General features: G+C 42.4%; 4 protein-coding genes and 2 non-coding genes across 8 annotated transcripts; 4 read left to right on the top strand and 2 right to left on the bottom strand.

The window, feature by feature from the left end:
• Positions 1 to 378: 378 nt before the first annotated feature.
• Positions 379 to 9,288, bottom strand: LOC100170236 (starch synthase IV). 2 transcript variants are annotated; one of them, XR_556671.4, is made up of 16 exons: positions 8,879 to 9,288; positions 8,274 to 8,382; positions 7,958 to 8,033; positions 6,944 to 7,871; positions 6,777 to 6,828; positions 4,416 to 4,538; positions 4,261 to 4,336; positions 4,003 to 4,187; positions 3,706 to 3,897; positions 3,546 to 3,614; positions 2,312 to 2,521; positions 2,098 to 2,236; positions 1,742 to 1,891; positions 1,364 to 1,425; positions 1,196 to 1,271; positions 379 to 1,096 (listed from the first exon to the last, which is right to left on the bottom strand). XR_556671.4 is itself a non-coding variant. In NM_001130118.1 (16 exon segments), coding segments are annotated over 16 exon segments (2,730 nt in total). In that variant the 5' UTR covers positions 9,004 to 9,162; the 3' UTR covers positions 499 to 925.
• A 1,674-nt stretch (positions 9,289 to 10,962) lies between these two features.
• Positions 10,963 to 11,035, top strand: TRNAV-UAC (transfer RNA valine (anticodon UAC)). The gene has a single exon. It is a non-coding gene; the product is annotated as a tRNA-Val (tRNA).
• Positions 11,036 to 11,789: 754 nt separating this feature from the next.
• Positions 11,790 to 12,338, top strand: LOC100277828 (uncharacterized). The gene has a single exon (NM_001321545.1). The coding sequence runs from the start codon at positions 11,922 to 11,924 to the stop codon at positions 12,186 to 12,188; it is 267 nt and encodes an 88-aa protein (NP_001308474.1). The 5' UTR covers positions 11,790 to 11,921; the 3' UTR covers positions 12,189 to 12,338.
• Positions 12,339 to 15,211: 2,873 nt separating this feature from the next.
• Positions 15,212 to 17,844, top strand: LOC100277841 (uncharacterized). The gene is given in 3 exon segments (NM_001151304.1): positions 15,212 to 15,477; positions 16,049 to 16,159; positions 16,261 to 17,844. Coding segments are annotated over 3 exon segments (1,611 nt in total). The 5' UTR covers positions 15,212 to 15,261; the 3' UTR covers positions 17,545 to 17,844.
• Positions 17,845 to 18,275: 431 nt separating this feature from the next.
• Positions 18,276 to 18,348, top strand: TRNAK-CUU (transfer RNA lysine (anticodon CUU)). The gene has a single exon. It is a non-coding gene; the product is annotated as a tRNA-Lys (tRNA).
• A 221-nt stretch (positions 18,349 to 18,569) lies between these two features.
• Positions 18,570 to 23,335, bottom strand: LOC103635877 (uncharacterized). Of its 2 annotated transcripts, none has more exons than XM_008658260.4 (9): positions 22,611 to 23,335; positions 21,617 to 21,856; positions 21,300 to 21,513; positions 21,089 to 21,198; positions 20,778 to 20,899; positions 19,941 to 20,044; positions 19,428 to 19,615; positions 19,156 to 19,355; positions 18,570 to 18,967 (listed from the first exon to the last, which is right to left on the bottom strand). In XM_008658260.4, the coding sequence occupies exons 1-9, from the start codon at positions 22,849 to 22,851 to the stop codon at positions 18,725 to 18,727; spliced, it is 1,662 nt and encodes a 553-aa protein (XP_008656482.1). In that variant the 5' UTR covers positions 22,852 to 23,335; the 3' UTR covers positions 18,570 to 18,724. The 2 variants fall into 2 exon arrangements, with proteins under 2 accessions (XP_008656482.1, NP_001334121.1); NM_001347192.1 differs by having other exon boundaries at positions 18,651 to 18,967; positions 20,778 to 20,977; positions 22,611 to 23,305.
• Between the last annotated feature and the right edge of the window lie 1,871 nt (positions 23,336 to 25,206).

Here is a 25,206-nt window from a genome sequence, read left to right as displayed (position 1 = left end):
ATTCCAGGTTATGGAGCACCCTAAAGATTCTTTACAAATTCTAAGTTTAAAGTTTTTTTTTAAAAAATAGCATACGAGTCATTAAAAAAGTTATATTTTTTCTTTCCCGACTTTGTTGAAATTTCATTGTTTCCAGAAGTTAACTTCAATCAGCCTGTTGTTGATTTTGAGGCCCGTATCTACTGCAGAAGTTAACTTCAATCAGCTTGTCGCAGCACTTCCTTAGTGGAGATCTCATCGTTTGCAAAAAAATGTCATATTAAAGTATTATAAAATATGGATGAAACTATATTATTCACAATACATAGTCTAGTTTTAGTGTTTTATAGGGAGTTTAATTCCAAGACTCATATAGAGCTAGAAATGAAGGCAACCGAGTTTCATACCCATAAAACTCTTATTTTCTCTCTTTTCTAAAAACCCCTCTCGTCTTAAACGTCATTTTAGCATTTTATACCAAGCAACATTGTTGAGACAACACAGACTTCGCACTGGTCACTGGTCAGAGTACATAACTCACACTAGTTTATGAAAACGTCGCGTGAATACACTATAGAAATCTTTCAATTCACAGCTTGATAGAGCTGAGCAATCGCGTGTATAACTGGGTATTTGCTCGCCCTGGCAGGTCTCGTATATATGTGCTTCTGCACCGAAAGTAGCTGCAGCACCAAACGTCCTGATCCCAATGTGTGCTTCACAAGATATCCGTTCTGTACAGCTGTACTTCTGTCTCTTTGCTTCGTTGGGGACTGCACGTAACGCCACGTCGCCCCTTGTACACCCGAGTCCGGATGCACCGCGCTTCCTCGGCAGATGCTTAATTCTGAGCTGATACAGACCATATTTCTTTACCATACGGTTAAGCACAGCATCTAGGAGACTTCATGGAGACAGCAGGGAACTGTCTCAATGTCTCTGCTGTTTATGCCGCTGCCCTGGCTCGAGTGGCTGTTTTCTGATAGATTTCTTCGTATTGAGAAACTGAAGTATCCCAGCTGAAATCTATCTTCATGTCTTTCTGCACCAACTGTTTCCAAACTTCAGGTTTTCTGTGGTAGTAGTTGAAAGCTCTTTCCAGTGCATTACCAAAATCCTATCGAAGTGAAACATCACACGTTAGCTGTACCGCAGCCACCAAAATATCTTAAATTCCAATGCTTTATGTTAGGATGTACACAGACATGGCAACCACCTGCTCATCAGCCTTCAAAAAGGTGAAGCCATTTCGCACCTCCATGGGTATCGTTTCATCGTCCAAATCGAAGACACTAAAATCACAGGTCACATCAGCACGGTATTATCAATACATGTTTGAAGGTGAGTAACCTTTTGGTGAATGAATAGCTGGTTTAGGATTTACCTGTCATTCAAACCGCCGGTTCTCCGAACAACTGGCACAGAACCATATCGCATAGCTACCATCTGTGGATGAAAAACAAGTTAGAACTGCACATCAGAAGACTAGCAAAAATCATCAAGGAATGAGTTGCGCAATTACAATATGATATACTATGATGAAGATGGTAAAGACAGACTGATCGACAGAAAATCGCACTCCCTCGGCTCCAAAATGTCAGTTTAGTTTTGTCACAGGTCAAACTTCTCTAACTTTGATCAATTTTAACTAAAACAACCTTCGTATCGTACTGAAATCGACAGGAATTTCCTGTACATACTAATCCGCACTCTGCACAATGCTAATCGCTAAATCATTAGATCAAATATGAAGAAAGCATACCTGAGTGAGGCCACATGGTTCAAACATAGAAGGAACAATGAACATGTCTGATGCTGCAAAGATCATATGTGCCAGAGCATCATCATACTTCAAAAGCAGCCTGACATTGTTGTTGTTCTGAAATTGGTCCGCAATACCCTCGAACTCTCTCTGAAACAAATGAACAACAAATACATCAAGAATTACGACCATAAGCAAACAGCTGTTCGGCCCAGGGAGCAGACAAATACTGTATTTCAGACAATAAGGTCGTGCTGCTTCATGATTAATTAGCTATTCATGAGGAGCTCAAGGCTGTTTTTCTAGATTTCAAGATTGGCCAAATGCAACTGCATGAATACTCCAAGAAAACACACCTGGATATGCTGTACTGGACTTGAACCCAGCAGAACAAATTGACCACCCAACTCAGTTATTTTATATATTGCATGCCTGATGAGATGTACACCCTTTTGAGGAACTAGCCTCGTAATGCAACCAACCTGCTTGAGGAAACTTCAGTTCTCTAATAAATCTTGGAGAGAGGAAGATGTTCAAACAAGTACAAGGTTGTGAGGATAGAAAGCATACTAATGGTTGAGAAGCTTGTGTGGAAGCAAGCTTCAACTGCTTCCTAAGAGCTGCTTTGTTTGCTGACTTTCCATATAGATCATTAGCACTGTATTGAACCTTGAGAAACCTATCCGTAGACGGATTCCAAGTATCTGTGTCAATGCCATTAAGTATTCCAACAAATTTCTTGGAGTGCACTTTGAGTGTATCTTGGAGCCCACGCCCACCCTGAGCAACAGAGTAAATTCGTCAGAAACAAAGCGAGGAGACACTTCATTTCACAAAGGGGTAAAACTCAATGAGATTAACAATGATGACAAAGCTTAATACAGAAGACATGGTTCTAAAATATATTAATCTCAAATCAAAACACCAGAACCATTTCAGGCCTTATGTAAGATAGTGTATCTGAATTAGGAAAGTTTCAAGCATTCAACCTCTTGATCCAACTCCTTACGATGCAAAAATAAAACACCGACGGATAGTTTCAGGTCAGTTCATTTTATCCCATTTGTCCAGATTAATTTAATGAAAATGAGTTTCAGATAATGTCCCGTTTGGATCATTAGAATTAAATTCCATTCTAATAATAGTAATTTAGGCATATATCAATTAAGCTAATTCAGTTTTATACAAAATATACTTGTATACTATTATTAGCAAGATGTCGAAGATATTTATACGCTATATTTTTACTATAGAGGAGTGAGGCGAAGAGTGTCACGTAAGTTACAGAGTAGAAACAAATTCTACTACTGTATAAAACCATTTCTCATCCTCCACCCCATGAATTTAAGATAGACTAATATCTGAACTTTGGAAAGTGGTGGAATGTCAAATTCCAAACTAAATAAGTTACTTTATTGAGTGAATTCCAATTCCTCTAAAATGAAGGGATCCAAACGCCCCGTAAGCAAAATTTGCATCCATAGCAGCTTTTGTGTAATGATCTACAATATTTTTTTATCATGAAGAAATATCAAGAAGAAAACAATGGAATGTTGCACAATTGGATAAATACTAGATCTTTTGGGGAATATTTATTGCATTGTCTCTTTAGTTTTCTTTTAGATGTCTTTACAGTTTTTAGTAAGAGAAGGAAAATATGGGTGCGAAAATGTTTCTATTATAGAACATACAAGAGAAAAGGCCAGAATTTTTTTTTCTTCAAAACAGAAGACCAAAAGTCAATACATTAGTTGCAAAGTTGCATCCAATGGAGCCACATTGGACCTAGAGGTCATAATATTACCTCTGAGCGAACCTCTTGTGCATATGTTGGTGATACAGTTGTCACAATGTTGGAATATACAACTGCACCCTGAACAATAAGTGCATAAAAGTGTTAGTGCTACCATAAGACTGAAGTCTAGTCCCAACTCTCCTGTTACAAATTTTCCATAGGTAAATACCTTAACAACATTTATTCTGCCATGTGAATTATCCCGCATTCTGTCTGGTCTATCCAGGTGATCAACATCAAGACCACAATATGCTAAGTCCTGAGCTGGAGCGATTCCTTGATATTCAAAATTGTGACAGGTAAAACAAATTCTAGCTGAGTTGAAGCCCAGGTTTGCATATACATCCCAGTAAAGAGGTGCCTGGAGTTTACAATGTAAAGAAGAAACATAATTTAATACCCAAAACTTAGTAACTAATAAAAACAAGATCCATTTTCAGCTGGAACATGATCATTTAAATCTTACAACAAATGCAGTCTGCCAGTCATGGCAGTGAATTATGTCAACTTTCTTCCCAGATTGGTAAAGCAATTCCAGTGCAACACGGCTAAAGTACGAAAAACGTTTGAAGTCATCATGCTCTCCGTAGTATTGTGCCCTCCAGAAGAACTTACCTGGATGTTGCGGTTCAATAAAGTAGACCGGAAGACCTGCATATGCAAATTTAGTTAGACAACTGTAGATTAAATTTTATATGATGGTTGAACTGAGTGCTGACTGGACCTTCAACAGTTCCAGTCCATATCTTGTTGGCAAACATATTTCCTTCAAAGTAAGACTTCACCACAACATCTAGAACCTGTAAATCACCAAACACCAAAACTAATCAAGCAAAAGATGGAAATAAAAGTATAAAAAGAGTTAACAAAAATGTATACCTTAAGATTATTTATTTGGTTATGCTGCATGCAATCATATTTGGGAAGAATAATCTCTACAAGGTGCCCCTTTTTTTGAAGTGCCTTCCCAAGACCAGAGATCACATCTGCCAGACCACCAACCTACATAATCAAGTGCATACCAAAAGGCTATAAGATGACCAACAGGGTTGAAAATTAAGGGGCTGTTTGGTAGCCAAGTTTATTTACAGTTCCAATGTGATACTATGGTATTTGAAAATACTGTAGTATTCTGAATCAAAAGGTGTTTAGTTGAACTTTTTAAGGGGGTGTTTGGGAGTTGGGACTGCACCACTCCACGTTTTACGGCTCTGCTCCACAATTTCCTTGCCAAACAATATCAACTCTAGCAACTCTGCTCCTCAAAAAACGCGGAGTTGGGGTCAAATCCACCATTTTGGTGAAGCAGTCAAATAAGTTCTCCACAAAACATGTTTTCAGATGTAAATGTGGAGCTCGGGAATAATTACCCGCCAATGCCACTCGTTATGAAGAAATAACAAAACGTTTTTCCTTATGTTCTTTCCTCCTCCGGTCGTTCTTTCCTGCACGCACACATTTTCCTCAAGGCAAAACCCTATCTCCCACCATAGATGAACCTCTGGAGGCGGATTTGATTAGACTGGATGGGCAAATCGATCCTCCTCACCTTCCTCATCCTAGTCCCCACGTTCTTGGAGCTGATTTAGTACCGAAATCATCGGATTTCGCGCCATCAATCTCCACTGCAGCTATGGCGGCGACGGCTCACCAATTTCTACTGCAGACATGAAAGAGGCGGCACCAGTCTCCACTGTACGTACGCGCCAATCTCCACTGCATCGCGGCCAGCATGGCCATGTCCCGGGCGGGCACTGTTGGCGTCCGAGCATGTGCCACCAGCAGCTCGGCCAGCCTGACCATGGCTGGCGCGGCCAGTGCTTAGGGTAAGAGAGACATTTTTCAACAAAATCTTATTTTCTAGAGCTGGAGCTAGGTTACAAGCCAAACACATCAAAATATTTATAAACTTTGGAGTAGATGTGCTCCATAGTGGAGTTGATCGAGCAGAGCTAGAGTTTTTGAAGCGGAGCAGTCCCAAACACCCCCTACAACACTGTTTTTAATACCTCAGATAGCCAAAACTGCACTGTTTTTTGTAGTATTGATACTGCAGTCTAGACTAAAGTTCTCTAAACCATGGTATTGTTGTCACATACAATTGCAGACCATGTTATTCTAAAACCATAATATCAAAAAAAAGGTAGCAAACAGGACTTAGTCAGCATAGACACCAACAAGTGTCTAAATTGGTTAGTAAATCATCATATTTGTAATTAAATCTAAGAAACCAGTGTAATATACATTATATACTCCAGCAGATGGAGGTCAATGCAACTCAACTTATTAAGTTAAAGTTTGTTTTTACAGCTCCAGTCAATTTAGTACTGAATCAACATCAAGTTTACGGCTTTATGGGCAACCACGTCTGAACAGCAACACATTTTCAACTGTATCAGATTCGTTGTTATACCCAATCAGCCCTTAAGATTCAGTCTGGAAAATACCTGAGGCGAAGCAACTTTACACTACTAATGAGTTGGAAAACACGTCTTAATACTCATTTGGTGTGCTCCCCTATTTGTCAACGATACTTCACTAACCAAGCCATTCCCATATCCAAATCCAATATTCTTTGGTACTCGATACTTTCTCTATAGTCTATATTACCAAAATGTTTTTTTCATAGTCGTGTATTGTCGTACCCGTATCGGAGATGCCTAGGTCTCCCTATTAGAACTTACTCCAGTTCAAATGGGGGACAGGAAGAGTGTTGATTTACGATGAACACTTCAACAGGACAACCATACCTAGAAAAATGTCTTTTCTGTTTGCACTTAGTTGTGAAAGGGCCTCTAGCCTCAACAGGACAACCATACCTAGAAAAATGTCTTTTCTGTTTGCACTTAGTTGTGAAAGGGCCTCTAGCCAATTGGTTACGTGGTCTGAGTACCATTCCTTAGGTTTTAGGTTCGACTCCCCAAGGGAGCGAATTTCAAGTTGTGGTTAAAAAATCATCTCGTTTGTCCCACCCCAAAACTCGGGCCCAGTCGCGGTCGTTCTCATATGGTCTACGGTATCGCTGCGTATGGGTGGGTGGGGCAGGGGTTCGGGGTTTTTCTCGACCTGCGTGAGAAGGTCTTCTTCTTAATGTAATGTCGTGGGGGCGGTCTTACCCCCGCATATCGATTTTTTTTTGCACTTGGTTTTTATGCAACATATTACGAAGAAATTTATTAACAAATGAGATAATGGGAACATATACACTTGATGAAAAACTGGATTAATAACAAGGATCACCTTTGCGACAGGAGCCATCTCTGCTGCTATGTGGACAATGTGCAAACCAGAACTGCAATGAATAATAAATAGTCAATCATACCAAACACAACAGGTTGATATTTTCTGAAGCAAAGTTGTTGTATAAACAGGTTTTCCCCTATTATTGGCAAAGGGGAAAGTGATACCTTGTTCCTGGTAGTGCCATCTTTAGAAAACTATCTATCAGTTCCCTCTCTTCCATTCCTCTGGATGACAAGTAAGCTTCCCGGAGGCGATTATCCCTTTTCCAAGCCATTTCTCTCAACATACTTGCATCATTAATGGATATTTTCTTCTCAAGCGACCACCCATCAATCAGAAGAGAGATCCTACTCCAGAACTCTGATGGCATGCCTTCTGCATAATGCTCCATTGACTTTTTCTCACTTTCATTTATTAGTTTGCTGAGAGTACCATGAAACTCCACTATTGAGTGTTCATAAAGTTCAATTTGTGAATGCATTTCATGATTACATGCTTGAAAGCGCTCTTCTACTGATTTTACCCTTTGCTGCAAAATATCAACCAAATAAAGACAGAACTCTGATACGTTTGTTGTTCCCAATGATGCTTTTAGTTTGTCAACCTTATCCTGGAAATCACGGTAACCATCTAGCGTCAAAGAAGCATGCTCCACTTGGTTTGCTGTGGAATCAAGCAAGTCTTCCAAATTTTCTACTTTCTCCCACCAGGCATCTTGTTGCAGAGGGCCAAGTTTCAACACATCAGATTGGGCAGAAGTGGATGTACACTCGAGCTCCCTAAGGGAAGCATTTAGAAGAGCACACTCTTTCTCCAACTTGAATAGACTCTCCTCTGTCTCAGTTATCTCAATAAGCTTTCCTTTTAGAAAATTCATCTCATCCTTCAGTAGCATATTCTCTTCCTTTACGACATCAAACTCCAGACTCTCTTCATCAGACTTTACTTCACTAGAAAGCACAGATTGTTTACCTGTTTCTGACAGTTTCATCTCTAAAATGTTTATCTTCTGTTGCAAAGTTTCTTTCTCTTTAAGAATTTTGTCAGCACGTTCCAATGCTTGAAGACGAGCTTGATTCAGAAGCAATATATCTAACCAAATAAAATTTGAAATTAAAGTTCATTATATGCACATATCGTACAAAAAATAAGAATATTCAGAGGAAGGAATCTCCTACTCTTCTGGGTATTCTGTATCATTCCTACCAGATCTTCCAGTTGAATGTCTAGTAGGCCATTTTCATCTTCAGACATCTGCCGCAAAGAGATCAAAACAGAAATGCTTAAAAGAAAAAACAGTGAATAAACTAATATAGAAAAGTAGAAGAGTATTGATATTTCTAATGACGTTAGTTTTAAAATTGACAGTTGCAGTGTAAGAGTAAGAATTAAAAACATATGAAACATGGAAAAAATACTCAGTGTCAAACACTATAGATTATAAAACATCTTATCTTATGGAAGACAAAATTGCTAAAGAATTTGCTGCAGTACCTGTTTCTGTTCTTCATCAATGGAAGCTGATGCTCTATCTCTCTGAATGCTAGCCCTGTTACGATGGTTAGCACTAGGTGCACTCTTCTGATGAGGGTGCACACCAGTCCTAACACAAGAAAATGGAAGCTTGATACATACACGATACATAATTTTCAAATTCTAGAAACTAAACGTTGTACATAACATACAGCAATGTTTAGAAATGGGCAGAACAGTGACATCAATCAAACATGAACCTCAGCAGCGCAAAATTGAGCGAAAAAGATGCAATCATGTTTTCAGAACAAAAATTATTTTGGCACAAATGTTTACAAATAAATAGAACAGTGCGTTCATACATGACAGTGGTGTTCAAAGAGACTGCAAACGGCCATTTCTTAAACATATAAAAAGAAAAAGACAAGCACGGTTGACGACTCCCGTAGTTTGCAGCCACTGCAAAGTGCGCAAATAACGTAGTACAACAATACGATTCAATCCATGACCCGGGGATCGCCAAGCCCACCCCAACGCTCCAATGTCACATGCAATACCCCGAACACATGATGAGCACCTTCCACACGAAGCTCCTTCGGAAACACTCGGGTATAAAAGCAACCCACCTGAGGTTTCGGCGCGAAGTCCGGCGAGACATAGCGAGGCGGTGACGCCCGACGATCGTGGACGGAGCGGCGCTGCGGAACAGGAGAGCGGTGGCCTCGGCGCCCGCCGCCGCCGAGCACGACATGGGAAGCCGAGGAGGATGGGGTTGCAGGGTAAACGGAGTGGAGCTCGAGGCGGCCGCGTCGGGGTTCGCGTGGGCGGCGGTTGGAAAAAGCGGAGTGGATGTGTGGGCTGGGTCGCGTGGCCGTGCACGTGCAGTGGGTCTGGGGCGGAAGGCGTGGGCGGCGGGTGTCCCGTGCGCTCTGCGCTGCGCGCGGAAGGCGGAGGAAGGAGAGCCAGAGGCGGGGCGCGGGACTAATCTGGCTGCCAGGGCCCGTTGATCGGGAGGCGTGGGGCACAACGGCTGCAGTGCGGTACGAGTCATACTAAAGAAGACGTGTCAATTAAAGGAGACTGTACCTGTATACAAGTTCTCTTTACCTCGTTTCTTATCTGTTTCTTATATATAGATGTCCAAACGGGCGGTCCGGTACAAGCCCGTTAGGTCCGACAGATAATCGAACCGTGTTTGGCTTGTTTAATTTGTCCATGTTATCCCATTAAATCAGAAAAATGACAAAAAAAATTGTACGTAATAGGGCATGTAAGAGACTAACCAGTAAAACTCTAGTACATTTATTGTAAATAGCAAATATAAAATCTAAATATATATACATTATGTTTTATAAAATAAAAAATATAATTGTGTCGAATCGGGTCGGCACTGTGGGCCGAGGCAGCGGCCCAAGAACGGCACGGCTGTCGTGCCATGCCCAGCCCGGCACTATTAAATGGGCCGTGATTCGGACCGGCCCGTCAAAAACGACCCATTTAGCCATCTATATTCGTATATATCAAAACTCATATTTAAATTTTACACATACGTAATTATCATATGAGTCATTTGTGTCATTTTTAAAAGTATTTTCTATTTATGCGATCCGACGGGTTCAAAAATTTAAAAATGTTTTTCCTTTCTAAAATAGTCATATAGATGTGAATTAGTGAAATCTTTATTATTCGCATATAAATAGTCCTCCAAACCTTTATAGGCATTACAAGTATTTCTTACACTGCCAATAGTTTCACAAGTGCTCTAACCAAACAACTTTGAATTTTTATCATAGCTCATAGCAGGTTTTACACAGCCCACAACGCACATCTCACAATAACTTCTATAAAAACCACAGGCCATCCAATCTAGACTAAATAGACAAAAGGTGAAGTGGATTTATCGTATCATAGATTATAAGCAAATTCATCATATTATCTCTCTATATATAAATAGAAACATCTGCATATTAAAATGATCAAACATTAAACACACACATATATGTATTATCATCTATTGTTAGAGTATCCTTACCAAAAAACGTAAAAAGTATAAAACACCATTTTGACATTGTATTGTAGATAGAGTGAAGTTTTAAATAGCTTATGAAATAAATTCTAAGATAGCCTTAGCTGTCAAGATTCTTGAACGAATGTTATATACTTTTTGAAGCAATAACAAAGGAAGCATCGATATTAGTAGATTACTACACATCAAATTCTATCTGATCAATTTGTTAACTTTTATTACATATCCACCTATAGTTAGGTTATATTAATGATAGAGTGATTTCTTGTACATATCATTTTCTAAATAACCAAACCTCATCGTGTCAAAATTAGCATGTGCTTATTAACTATATAATCCATACTTCATTAAAGCATCAGTTTTGTGCGTCACTCAAAGCACGTAAACTAGATCAATTTTTCTTCCTCATGTCTTGACCAAATCGTATTTTTTTCAAAAAAAATGAAAAATTTAAATTCACATTTAAAATATATTATATATTAAACAATATCACAGTAAAAACTAATAATTATTATGAATTTTTTAAATAAGACGAGCCAATTAAACTTAGACTAATAAGTCGAATGAATTATAAATTAAAATAGAGAAAACATTTTTATGGGGAGAGTTGTGTCTTCGTTGCTTTGGAGTGGGCTGGGCTGGACGTAAATATATATTATCAAAACTGTATGAATATACGTCAAAGTTGCTGTGGTGTAGTGGTTATCACGTCAGTCTTACACACTGAAGGTCTCCAGTTCGATCCTGGGCAGCAACATTTTTTTCTGTTTTATATATAGTTTTTTTTTCTCGCTCCATGTTGAGTTGTTGACTTCGTCTCCTTTCCTCCGCACATTTTTTTTCTTCACATCTCGTTCCACGCTACAGGGTCGAGGCTCAGGCCTTGTTCGTTTGTGTCAGATTGGTGGATCAGAACGATTCCGAACCGGATTGCTTCTCTAATTTATATAAACTTTGATTAGTTGGAACGATTCTGGGTGCAATCCGACACAAACGAACAAGGCCTCAGGCTGCCCAGTGCCCACCGGCCACCGGCATGCTCCATCCATAACTTGTGAGGCTATCTGCAACCGTTACCCCTAAATTTTTCCCCCTATATCACTTTTTCCCCCTATTTTCCCCCCTATTTTTTCATCTCCCGCAGCGGTTCCCCCTAAATACTCCTTTATACCCCACTACAACTATAAAATATCATTTTCTATATCAACTATCAATTTTTTATCTACTAACAATTACTCGTGGACCCACAGCACAGTGTTTAGGGGGATGAACAGTGACACGCTAGATTGGTGGGAGAGAGAAGAGTGCCGACACGTAGGGGGCGCTGTAGGGGGCACCGCTGCGGCCGTAGGGTGCCCCCTACAGACGACATGCAAGGGGAGGGGGAGTGCTAGCGGTGACCGCTGCGCACAGTCTGACTTTAAGATAGGGAAAGATTAGAAGGAACGGATCGAGTAGGCAGCTTAGCTGTTTGCTTAGACTTTATAGAGACAAAACACTCCCACTGTCCCACACCCTCAGTCCACAGACTCGCACTGCACTCGTCCAATCCAGGGAGGCTGGGAAGGATCAGGGATCCATCCACCGTTCTGTCTTCTCAGGTCGACAGGAGGCCAGACCAGGTGCGCGCGTCCGTGTCGGCGATGAGCGCGGGCGGGAGCCGGGCGCGGCAGAACGCGATGCGCTCAGGGGTGGTGGTGCTGGGCGCCGTGGCCTTCGGCTACCTCTCCTTCCGCGTCGGCTTCAAGCCCTACCTCGACCAGGCTCAGGAGGCCATCGACTCCGCCCGCGACCCCGACCCTGACCCCGCCACCACCGCCGCGAGGGACGCGTCCGACGATCCCGGCGCCGGTCGCCCAGGGGGAGACCTCGGGCCGTCCAAGGACCCGGCCGTCGTACTGCGCGACTGAGGCCCGGTGCGGGCGTTTGGTTGCGCCATTTTGGCAAACACCTTGTACGCGGGCCCTTGCTTCGACTGTTTTGGTAGTATGGGCCACCCTGTGTGAGATCTTCTTCCCTGCTGCTTTGAAGTTTGAACTGGTTTCTGTGTGATGCCCACATAAAGCTTCCTGTTCGATCCGTCGTTATGCACTTCGAAGAAATCGATTCGAGCGTTGGATGGTCCGAGGAAACGACGGTGCTGTAACTTGTAGATAGACTCTGTGTAAGTGCCCGAGGCTAGCTGATGAACTCCAACAGTGACTAAAGTTTAGTCAGATAGAAACTAAATATTTAAATGGAAAAGCAAAAAACGACTAAAATAATAAAAAATATCGATTTAGTTATTTTAACTGTTTATGTTTGGATCTTTAGTTTTTAAGTAATTAAACATTAATCACTTTTGTTTTATATTCTGAGATCAAACACTATCAGGCTATCCGCAGCGGTTCCCTCTAATTTTTCCCCCTATATCACTTTTTTGTGTCACATCATCAACATTTCACCTCCTATTTTTCATCTCCCGCAGCGATTCCCCATAAATACTCCCCCTATATCCCACTACAACTATAAAATATCATTTTCTATATCTACTATCAATCTTATATCTACTAACAATTACTTGTTGACCCACAGCACAGTGTCGTAGGGGATGAACAATGAACCCTTGGATTGAGGGGGAGAGAGAAGGGGACCGCGCCGTGGGGAGCCCCGTAGAGGGCCGCGCCGTGGGCTGCCGCGTGCTCCTGTTACCACCATGCAAGAGGAGGGGGCGAGCACGCGGCAGCCGCTGCGGCTAGTCTCAGGAACATAAGAGTGGAAGTAAGATGGAAAACACCTTCGAATTATCAGGAATGTATTATTAATTATAGCCATGAAATTGATCATAGAAGACTGAGGACATGCTTACGATGCTTTAGGGTATGTATAACTTCAATTTAAGGTATCTTACACTTAATTTAGAATAATCTAAATAATCTATATATAATTTAGTTAACAATTTGCTAAATAGCACAACATAATCCAAACGTCTTTTACCCAACAACAAAAAACTAAAAAGCTTCTGAAGTCCTCACGGTAACGCAGCCTATGAATGCAGCCTATGCACATTATTTAGTGTGAAGTGACGAGGGAGCGAGCGACAGTCAATTTTAGCGGACAACTATAACATCCACTATTATAGAGGAGTTTGCAGGAGGAAGAGCGACCATGAGAAAGCGTTTATTTAGCGGAGACAAGAATTTAGGGTGTGTTTAGTTGGATTTATAACAAGGGATGAAACACAATTTTTATAGTGTTTGGATGAGTCACGTGGGAGCGAAGGTGGGAGCGAGGTAAACGTCGGAGAAATTTTTTTAGTGGACGTGATCCCAAAAATTGAGGGGACGGTGTCACCCCGCCTTATCTTACTTTGACCTCAAATTAAACACAATATTAGAGTGTGTTGTTGAAGACGAACAGACAATCTTATACCTAAAATTTAGGTCTTATATCTAAAATTTAGAGAAAATTACCCTCATCTAATTTAACATCGTCCTCTAGACGATACTCTAGATATAATCTTTTTTATTCATTTTAATACTTTAAACAATAAATTTATAAAAACTAAAATATGTAAAAAAATATTTGAGAAATTTGATAAATATGTACACATAAAAAATAAAAAGTGAGAAGAGAATCATTTAAAGGGGATTATAAAGGATATATATAAATGATAGATATAGAGACTTTACCACGTGGCACCTTCAAATTTGAGCCGCCAATCCTTTCAATAACAAGATTGAAACCTGAATTTTGCAGAATTTTATATGTAAACAGAGAAGGGGTGAATATCCATACAACTAAATTATTAAGTCGTTGTCTAGTAAATCATGCATATGATCATTTAAAATATTGTTTTATAACATAGATGATATTATTATTTATATAGCAAAATTTGAAATAGAATGTGCTGTAGCTCGAGCCGCTCAAACAAATTTAGGAGCTGAATTCTGGTTCCTATGTAGACGTACTCGTCCTAAAATAATAAGTGTTTGCTATAGTATTTATGGCTGTTATTTAAAAAAAAATTAACTAGATTTTAGAAAACACTAGTAATATTATATTTTAAATAAATTTATTGTAAAAATGGACTCAATAATCTATCTAATAAGATTAATTTTGTATTATAAATGCTAAATTTTCATATATATTTGATTAAAACTAAAAACATTTGGTTTCTCGGGAGGTGGAAACTACGATTAGGGCATGTACAACCTAGATACTGCTGCACGGTACTCCAAGTATAAGATACAACTAAAACACAACATAATATAGTGGTCATGTTTAAAACATGTGTCTTACGATATTCATTGTACCAATCAGAGCATTCAATAAATTAAAGTGACCAATCAGCTAGTCTCCTATCTCGAACATAGAGCTAAGACACTGTGTCTTCGTCAAGATACGTGTCTTGAGTTTTTTTACATTCACCCTCCTAGACACACTGTAAGACACAACTTAGGGCCCCTTTGGCAGAGCTCTGGCTTCTCCAAAAACGGCTTTGGCTCTGGCTCACGAGGTGAAGCCACTTCTTTAGATGAGCCAAAGCCATTCTGAAAAATCATTTGGCAAAACGGCTTATAGGTTGTTTTTCAGAAAGACCCTTGTATAGTTTTTCTGAAAAATCTCTCCTGTACGTGGCTAGGGATTGAGGGCAGGACAAAAAAAATAATTTGGACTGGTGGGAGGGCTATTGTGCAAAAATGACGTGAGCTGAAGCCGGGTGAGCCACTTTTTTTGGCTCATGCCCTCTAGTTCATTTTGGAAAAGCACTTCACTGGTGAAGCCATTTGAAAAAGAGGTGTTTGGCACAACTTTTGCATGAGCCAGAGCCGAAGCTGAAAAATAAGCCCTATCAAAGGGACCCTTAAAACACCCACTGTACATGCCCTTATTTTAAGAGCGATCGGCACGAATATTTAAGACAAAGGCCGGATAGCCAGAGTTCACGTTCAAATTCCCCATCTCCAAAGGCTTCCTCTTCCCGACCGTTGCGCCCCAACTATGGAGAAGCAGAAGTTCCTCGGAGCCAACTCGACGGCGCGGCGGCGCCCGCTCAGCTCCCTCTCCGGAAACAAGCCGAGCCCGGCGCTGCAATCCCTGATCTGCAAGGCCCACCCTCACGCCGACCCCGCCGCCCAAGCGACCACCGCCGAGGTAGACGCGGCGCTCGACCGCCTCCTCTTCGCCCGCACCGACCTCGTGGGTATCGTTTCCCAGGTCGACCCTTCTCCACTCCCAAATCCCAATCCTAGCTCTCTGATCTTCATTTCCTTGGTGTTTGGTGATTTCTTGATGTCGGAACCTGTGTCGCGCCTCCTTTAACAAAATGAGTTGTCGCCCCAACTATCTTGTCAAATTAGATTGATATTCGCGCTTTCCTGCGTTATTCGTGATTTGGGTTGGCGACTTTGTGGTGATGTTCTTGAATACTTGTGTACTACTAGTCTACTAGTATCATGTTGGCTTCAGAAAGGTAGGGCTTAAGAAAATCTCCGTGCTGCTCTGTCGCTGTGTTTTTTTAGAGATTATCTGTTTACTGTCTGCACAATTTGTGACCGGCAATTGGAATACTACAGTTATAAAATGAGGCGAAAAACAGAATATCTCCGTCCCAAGGGTGTAACTCATTCGCTTGTGCACAAATCAATTAATGGCTCGCTGGTCCCTGAATCAGTTCTACCATGATGGATCATATATGCTCCAAAAGTGTTTTGAAATGTCAGTTTTTTCTGTTTCTGTAACACTAACATACTCTTCGATTTTTTTTCCCGTTCTTTTTGTTTGTTAGATTGACGAATTGATCTCTGAAGCCTTAAAATGCCAAAATGTGTCCAAAAAAGCAACACGAGAGATAGAATCCTTCAATGGCTTCTTAACAGACACTAAGGCTTCCTTCAAGGTATGTACTGTATGTAATTAAATCTTTCATTGTCCTCTATATATGACCCCCTTGTATTGCTGTTCTCTTTACCATCATGTTTTTTTTCTTTGTATAAACAGCAATGGTCTTCAAGACTGAAGCAAGCACTAGAGACCGGTCTGGTGAAAACCGAAGCTATCCCAAAAAACACACCGGGAACTTGCTTAAATACTGCTGCAAAAGGGAATGACAAGTTGATCAGCTGCAGTACCAAGCTACCTGATACAGGTAGCTCAAAAAACACACCAGGAACATGCTTAAATAATGCTGCAAAAGGGAATGACAAGTTGATCAGAGGCAGCAGCAAGCTACCTGATACATATAGTTCACAAAACACACCAGGAACATGCCTACATACTGCTGTAAAAGGGAGTGGCAAGTTGATCAGCGGCAGCAGCAAGCTACCTGATACAGATCCACTGGAGTCACCTTGCAGCAACTTTACTGAGGTCGACATGATTGTCTCACCTTCACCACTTGTCTCATGGAACACTGGATCTTGTATAGTTGAGAGCGGAAAGCAGTTGTTTCTCTTGACACCACTGCCAAAAACAAAAGCATGCTCGTCAAGGTGCCAAACATCAAAAACCCAGATGAAGACAGTTTCTAGCACTGACCAATTGAACAATCTTCTAAGGCCTGTTTCAAAGCTAACCATTTCTGATAATAATCATCCTGATCTAGAGCAAAGTGTGAAGGTAAAGGAATCATGGACTAGCACTACGACACCTCATGTTGCTCTAGCAAACAAGGCCTCACTAGAAGACAAGCTCTGTTCGCCTCGTACTTTCTCAGTTCAGAAGAGCAGAACACTGCCTAGATCATGCCTGAAGACAGCATTATCTAGCAAGCAGCAGCTGTTCTCTCCAATCCCGGAGGGAAGGAAGGAGGAAGACATTGACAGCAATGGTTCAATTGGGGATGACAAATGCTCATCTGATAAAATCTCAAAGGATTTAGCATCAAGATATGATATTTATGGGCTTAATCAATCAAACAGACAAGTCGAAGATCCTCTTCAGTGGTTTCTGTCACCACTGAAGACAATGGTGTTAATAGATCCATCAGAGGATAATCAACTTCCAACTCCAGCGAGGAGTAACATGGGGGAAAGATTGGATATTGCCGATGACAAGCCCATCCACACTCCTGCTGTGCATAGCAAGGCCTTACTTGGTACCCCCTGGAAAGGCTTGGAGAGCACGAACCTGAAGGGAAGGTGTGCTGGAGAAACTACTCTTAAGAAAGAACTGTGGACTCGATTTGAGGCGGCTTCAACCAATGAGCTGCACTTTGATAAGGTGCGCTTCCAGCAGACAGACGCAAAATGTTTTCTGGACATGCTTGAAGAAGAGGCGTCGTGATTCTAGAATGTACAGTAGGTCGGTTGGCACTTGGGTTAGTTTTTTTTTTTTGGTTGTAACAAGACGCCTAGGACTGGGACTGGGGGACTGCACACTGCGATGTCTGAGTGCTTAAAGCCGAACTGAACTGCTCGAATGCAACAGCAGAGTTGCCAAATGTTATTACGGCAGAGTGCCTTTGCCATGGTCAGCCTGAGGTCTCGAAGTTTGTGCTGAATGGCATGAAGTGTTGCAACTACTACAGTAGTCCATTGTGCTTATAAATCTAGGCTCTAAGATAAAACTGATTATCCTTCTGCATTGTCTCGTGTTCATTTTATTCTTACCACAATGGGGTCGCGTAGTTCTGTTAATAAGTGTTAGTTGCCGTTCTGCTTGCCTACATAACACCTTTCAGTCTCTGTAGCTCTGCATGTCTGTTGCTTTCCACTTTTTTGTTTTCAGCTTTCTATGGTTGTGCTTATGGCCTGTTTGTTTCAGATCACTTTTAGACCACTAACTTTTGGACTTCCAAACAACTCTCATAATCCAAAAGCCTAAAAGCTCATCCTAGGGAGCTTTGGATTCTTGACTTCGTGAGTTTTTTTACTATTGAATGGTCCAAAAACTGAAGCACAAAATCGTCGAGCAGCCGAAACAAATGGTCCTTTAGCTGCAGCCTTGGGAACATTGGTTATACTCACATATATTTTACGTCAAGGATAATATATTTTATCCTTTTGTAACAAGTTGCCCGTCTAGCTCAGTCGGTAGAGCGCAAGGCTCTTAACCTTGTGGTCGTGGGTTCGAGCCCCACGGTGGGCGATGTTATTTTTTTGGCGGTCTGCCTCGGCTGTGTGGGTCTGGTAGGCTCATTTTTTTGACGTCTGGGTCGACTGTGCGTGGCCCAATTGTTATTCTGCGGTCTGGGCCTAGTGGGCTCATTCTTTTCGCAGTCTGGCTCGGCTGTGTAGTACTAGTTGTGCTTGTACAATTTTTTTCCAAAACAAAAGGGCGAACTGAGACGAGCATACAATAACAGAACATAATATCAATGGAACCGAAGATAATATGAATGGAGAAAATTGAATGTTGGGTTGCCGCTGTTATGTACAACAATGATGAAGAATAGCTATGAACAAATCTCGCCGGGGCACGATTACAGGCCCCAGACCTAATGGAACAATGTTCCTGTGTGGGACTATCCAGACTCTGCTACTGAGAAAAAAACTTGCGTCACATTGGCATCCAACCCCTGGGCGATGGGTTTCGGGAGACGCCGTCGCGAGCTCGATTTTTTCTCCCTTTTCCGTTTCACGGAGGGCTTCTTTGTCGGAGGAGCTTTCCTGCTACCTACCCGGACATTCGCGTGCGTCACAGCCGCCGCCAAAGGGGGCATCCTACCAGATGCAATCATCTGCTCCAGTAGCTCCCTGTGGTATACCTGGTGCCAATGTAAACAGCAACAGATGTAGTTGTGAGCTTAACATGCACTACCGGTAGGAGTGCACCCAAAATAAAGGGCCACTTGCCTTTTATTTTACTTGTGCACTAACTGTGAGGCAGCCGTGCAACGAAAAAAAAGAAAGGTGCGGGAGGACCGGGTGACATAACGGATTGTGGGGGCAATACCTGAACGACAAAGTTGCGCCTTTCGCAGTCCATGAACATCTCAGGCATCCAGCCAACTCTAGCCCTGATTTTGTCCCGGACCGTGCTGAAACTGATCTGGTCCCTGGAGGTGAAGCGATCAACCTCATTGAACCATACGCACGTGAACAGGTTCGTGATGGGGATGTGCTCTCTGATGATCACACAGCCTTCGGGGACATCTGCACGCGGAGCAAAGGGATTTCAGCAAAAAAACCGAAGCGCTTTTACCGTAATCTGATGAGATCACTGACCGCTTGTGATGGGAAGCTTAGCAGAAGAATAATGCGTTAGGCCCTCGTTTCTGTAGAACTCTATTTGGTAATCGATTGACGCGTTGTCGTACTTTCCAGCAGCTTTGTTCGCTTCTGCTTCTTCAAACACATCAAAGCGTTTGTAATGCCGAGAGATTGCAAAAGTGGTATTCTTCCTCCAAAGGAACCTAACAGGTAGAGTGAGAAATCAGATTACTCATTATCACTTACAGCAGCCCAACTTTCATGGATCAGTCAAATAAATGTCGTACTACAATGATGGGATACAGATGCAACAAAACCCTACCACAGATCCAAATTTGCTGGGACCAGTTCACGATAGCATTGGCACTAAGAAATTGAAGTGAAGTTGCTAGGGTGCAAGACAGCCCCAAATTCATTTACCTCAATTTCACAGGTCATATATCTTCTCCAGATTTTCTCTTTTAAGAATAGTTATAGAACCATCAAAATGTAGGACATTACAAGTAAAGCTCTCTACATCAAGAATACCTCTCAAGCAGGAGATAGGGATCCACAACAAGCTCAAGTTTTGCATCTATCCAAACTGAAAATCTCACATTTGGAAAAAGCCTATGGAGCAGAAGTTTTGGAATCTGCACAGATAAGCATTTGTCCATTTAACTTGATCAAAACAATGTACAGATAAGGAGGTAACCACAGCTGATGCAAATAAAAAATACATTTCCTGCAATCAAACTACCACTAAAGTTAATGAAACTAAAAGCTATATATAGAAGAATCTTCAGACATATGAAAGGAATTACTTTAAACGACACATAGAAAACACATAAGAGGTGAAATTTATGCCTTCTCTCATGATAAGTTGCCTCAACTATTGAATCATATAATAGTTGCCTACTCGAAAACAAATATAAGTTACAGAAGCTAAGTCAAAGCAAAAGAACATCTAACAAAAATCAATTATATAGGCCACCATATGTTGAGTATCTATGAGACAGACATGATGGATAAGACAAGAGCATAATTTGCATAGTAGCTCCCTCAATAAGTTTGACAAGCATACAGACTATCAATTTATCCAAGCACTTAAGTAATCCCAAATTTCTTATGATGTTCTAAGATATGGCTATAATAAAAAAACTAGTGCCATTAATGTATAAATTATATGAACATTGTAGTTCTTTCTGTTTCAAAAGAAGCTTCACTGTGTTTAGGTTAGGTGGTATTTTGATATGAGATTCATATTCATTAGGTATAAATGACGAAAACCATTAACTTTTTGTTGATTCTTGAAATGGATGCTGATAATAGAAACACAAATCACAAGGAAAATTTGTTGATTATCACAATTTATAAGATAAGCACCTTTCCCGTACGCCTTGGGTCTTCATAAGGGAGGTTTCGGACAACCACCAGCCTCCACAGTCCAACTTTATTATTGTTGTACAGAGAACTAGAATTCTTGACATAAGCCTCTGTTTCTTCATCTACAAACATATAAAAGCATGCATTTGCCTTTGAAAAATCACTGATGTTCCTCGGATGCTGAATCATATCATAATTTCCTGAGCGGTGGTATACAATAGTGAGCAGAGAAATTCATTGCAATCACAGTGATCAGTGAAGACCTTTTTTAGGGCAAATAGTGGATACTATTAGCGAAAAGTGATGCATACCAAAAATAGCAGAAGCTACGACTAGATCGTGGCATTGCTCCATCTCTAGCAGATCGTCATCCTTGATATCGAATCCAGTACCTTGGCCAGGCTTCTTTCCTCTGACAAAGCTGATAGAGATAGTATAGAACATTCACTTCAGTATTCACGTCTGAAATTACATTTATTTTAAATAAGTATGAATTTAGTACAAGGGATGCATGTAACCTACCCGCAGTGGACAGTCATTGACTCATTAATGTTGAAAGAATCGTTTCTCTGATCCAGGGATGGATGCCCTCCAAATCCAGATCCCTGATTTGATAAATTTGCAGTAACACCATCTTCTGATACATAGTTTAAGTCCTTTAGGACAGGTGATGGTGAAGCTTGTAGGGGCATCAAGGCAAATGCCTGGTCCACGGAAACATAGCAAACAGGGCATGCTACAGAGGGAAATGAGAAATAGATAACATGATCAGTGATTAATGATTATTTACAAATTATTTTTGCAATGCTAGTGAAAAAAAATCAAAAAGCAACTCTTACGCCGGGGTCCAGTGCGTTTCTTATCAACCAGGGGAGGAGGAACTGAGAAACCTTCACAAGGATGTGTGAAGTTTGCAAATGAAAGATGAAGCCGATTTGGAAAATCAATTTTGTTGACAACACTGGTGGACTCTTGGTTTCCAGACATCATTAGAGGTCGTGTTCTGCTGGGATACACTGACTTCTGTATGGCATTTGGGACTTCGTAATTATTTACAATACTAGTTGAATTGGCGTCATCTGAAACAAAGTTATGAGGAAAACAGTCAGTGCCTATACTAATTTCTAACTACAAGGCACATTCCAGTTGAAAACGCATGTTTGACAATTCTTGGGGACATTGTCTACTCGTTAACAAAAGGCATACAGCACGAGCAGGAAACTGAAATGACCATATATGGCTTGGATCAGCATACAGGACGGCCACCTCAATTAACAACAAAATCGATTGCTAAAGGCCATGCAAATGCAATAGGCACAAGCTCTACTCCACCACCTGATTTCTCAAAAAAAAACAGAGACCAAAATCATCTCAGAGCAAAGTCTCAAATCATTCGAAACATATCGATTGGCAGTTCTTCCGCGCCATGAAACATAATTGACCGAACAAAAAAAAATGATCCACTAGTTCACAGACTCACAGTAGACCAAGTCATTGGCTACAACATCCAATTATCCACGATGACACAGCACTATGACGTGAGATCTGACAAGGGGGTCGTCACACGATCAGCGCGGCAAGTATGTAATGTACCTCTAAAAGTATGCACACACATTGTTCCCCGTTGTTTAAAACACAACAAACCAGTTCAAATCCTGTAAACGCCAGCAGCATGACCCCAGCAAGCACAATGATAATCTTCTAAGCTAAAAGTGACCCGCAACACAAGGACCAGACCTGCGAACAGAGCGCCAAAGGCGCGCAGAAGCAGCAGCAGCAGCATTAGGGGAGAGGAGAGGAGACCAGGGAGCTAGCGGGGGTGGGCCAGCGGACCTTTGACGACGGCGAAGAGGGAGCAGAAGAGAGCGGCGGACGCGACGGCGAGCAGCAGCAGGACGCCGGTCCTGCGGCGTCCGACCAGCCGCAGCGCGCGGTGCAGGCGCTCCTTCTCCACGCGCAGCGTGCGGCAGGCGGTGGCGCCGGCCTTCCTCCCGCCGCTGCCGACGACGGCGGCGGCCGCGAGGGAGCCGTAGCTCCCGGACCGCAGGCCCAGCGAGGCCGCCGAGCCGGTCATCGCCGGCGCGCCGCTGTCATCCCGATCGCCGGACCGTGGGGCCGGGGCCCGCGAGATCCCGCGCCGGGAGCGCGAGGTTCTGCGGCGGCGGCGGCGGCGGCGGCGATGCGATGGCCGCGGGTGGGAACCAGATCACACGGGGAGCGAACCGAGGCGGGGTACTTGACGCGCTGGGCTGGGAGGGTGGGATCGGAGGCAGAGTTGGGTGGGGGTTAGAAGCGCGGCGGCGCGGTTTGCCTGTATGGAGTCGGAGAGCGAGCGGGCAGTGGAGCCGGGGAGAGTAGAGCTCGTGATGCGATGCGATTTTGCGCGTGCAGTGCCAGGCGAGGCGAGGCGAGGCGAGACGGACGACGGCGCTCGCGCCTGCGGGGCGGTTGCTTCCAAGTTCCAAATACGGCTTCGCCTCGCCGTCGCCACTGTCCACGGCCGACTGGCTGTCTGGCTGACTGCCGCTTACTGCGACTAATGAATACGGAGTACACTGACCCGCCAACAAATAAACGCGGCCGCCGGGTGATATGGGGACGTCAGCGAGACGACTACGACGCACCGGCCGGCCGATCTGCGGCTGGAAGCGTTTATTTCCGTCGGTGCGATGGCGAGGAGGGCCTGTGGGAGGGTGAGCAGTGCACGTTTACATACACGTCTGATGATGCCGGAGCTGGAGCTATAGCATATTAGCATTTCCTATTGCTAAAGTCCTCGCAAACAGCCGTCGATGTCTCGTGCCTTTTTTTTCACATTGCGGTCGTGGTTAGTTGTATATTTAGGGTCTGTTTAGTTCACGGCTAATTGTGTCACACTATGTCTAAGGTTAGTCGTATGAATTGAAGAACTAACCTTAGGCAGAAAAGTTAGGCAAAGTGTGGCAAGTTAGGTAGTAAATCAAATAGGCTTTTAAGGCTTTGAAATTGTCATAATTTTATGTCACACTTATTTAAGGTTAGATGTTTAAATTTTGCGGTACATATAAGCATGTCTAAGAGAATATTATCATATTTTTGTTCATCATTGACAAATGAGATCTATACAATATGAGAAAAATCTTGACACAACTATGATACAAAACAAACACATATCTAGCTCAATCAAACACATCTAATCTTAAATATGACAAATCGTGATAAGTGAGACAATCAACCAAACATGCCATGTGTGTCTCTCTCTTAGAGAGTCTCTAGTAAATATCATATCTCATTGTGTAATTTGCAATCGTAGATCCTCTATTTTACTCGATGTGAAACGACGTTTCAGCCTTTGGTTCATTCATGGATCCATCGGCTCGCGTCGAGTGCGCATGCATGGACTAGTGTAACGAAATCGCATCACGTGCACGTTCGAAAGAAGGCAGGACAGGCTGCTGCGGTACCACAAACCGCTACAGCTCCACGCTACGGTCCCTAACGTACACATACATATCCTGTCGTCTACCAACCAAGCAACCCCTGGGTGCATGCACGTGAGTACGCTCTCCACGGATGTGATATTCCTCGGTATCCTTGTTCTTGCAACCGTCGTCCATGGACCCTGTCGTACGTGGGGACCACACGTCAGTGGCTCCTCCGCACGTCAGAGGACCTCGTCTCCGGACCTTGCATTGATATTTGATAGAACAGCGAGGCATAAATGGGTATTTGTTTTCGTTCGATTTCGTTCAAGTAAAGTTTAGTCTCTGTCACATTAAATACTTAAATAATAATTACATGGATAAATACTAAAAGACGAGATAGATTTATTAAACATAATTAACCTATATACAATACTCGTAATTGATATTCTGACGCGGAATAAACTTTAGTAGGAGAAATCAAATACCCTCTAACATTTTTATTAGTGCTTTACAGTTTACTTTGTTCGTGATAGAAAAGAGAGGACTACTAAGGGCTTGTTCGGTTATTCCCAATACACATGGATTGGATGAGACTGGAAAAAATTGAGAAGAAGTTTGACTTGTTTGGGATTAAAATCTATCCAATCTCACTCTGTCGGGGACCATAATTAGGGGTACCCTCAAGGCTCCTAATTCTCAGCTGGTAACCCCATCAGCATAAAGATGCAAAGGCCTGATGGGTGCGATTAAGTCAGGGATCAGTCCATTCGAGGGACTCGATCACGCCTCGCCCGAGCCCAGCCTCGGACAAGGGCAGCCGACCCCAAAGGATTTCCGTCTCGCCCGAGGCCCCCCTCCAGCGGCGAATATATTTCCGGCTCGCCCGAGGCCCTGTCTTCGCCAAGAAGCAACCCTGACCAAATCGCCGCACCGACCGCCCAAATCGCAGGAGCATTTAATGCAAAGGTGGCCTGACACCTTTATCCTGACGCGCGCCCCCCAGCCGGCAGAGCCGAAGCGACCGC

The sequence above is a fragment of the Zea mays genome, chromosome 8, assembly GCF_902167145.1.
Source record: "Zea mays cultivar B73 chromosome 8, Zm-B73-REFERENCE-NAM-5.0, whole genome shotgun sequence".
Taxonomy (NCBI): Eukaryota; Viridiplantae; Streptophyta; class Magnoliopsida; order Poales; family Poaceae; genus Zea; species Zea mays.
The sequence above is the reverse complement of the archived record's forward strand: the minus strand, read 5'-3'. Positions and strand labels throughout refer to the sequence as shown.

Excerpts from the sequence above, each read along its gene's own strand:
- LOC100277828 (NM_001321545.1), top strand. The coding sequence starts at position 11,922 with ATGAGCGCGGGCGGGAGCCGGGCGCGGCAGAACGCGATGCGCTCAGGG.
- LOC103635877 (NM_001347192.1), bottom strand. The coding sequence starts at position 22,851 with ATGACCGGCTCGGCGGCCTCGCTGGGCCTGCGGTCCGGGAGCTACGGC. Across the intron at positions 20,978-21,088 it reads CGTAGCTTCTGCTATTTTTG|GAAATTATGATATGATTCAG; the intron begins GTATGCATCACT and ends ACCACCGCTCAG. Across the intron at positions 19,616-19,940 it reads CCCTATCTCCTGCTTGAGAG|GTTCCTTTGGAGGAAGAATA; the intron begins GTATTCTTGATG and ends TCTACCTGTTAG.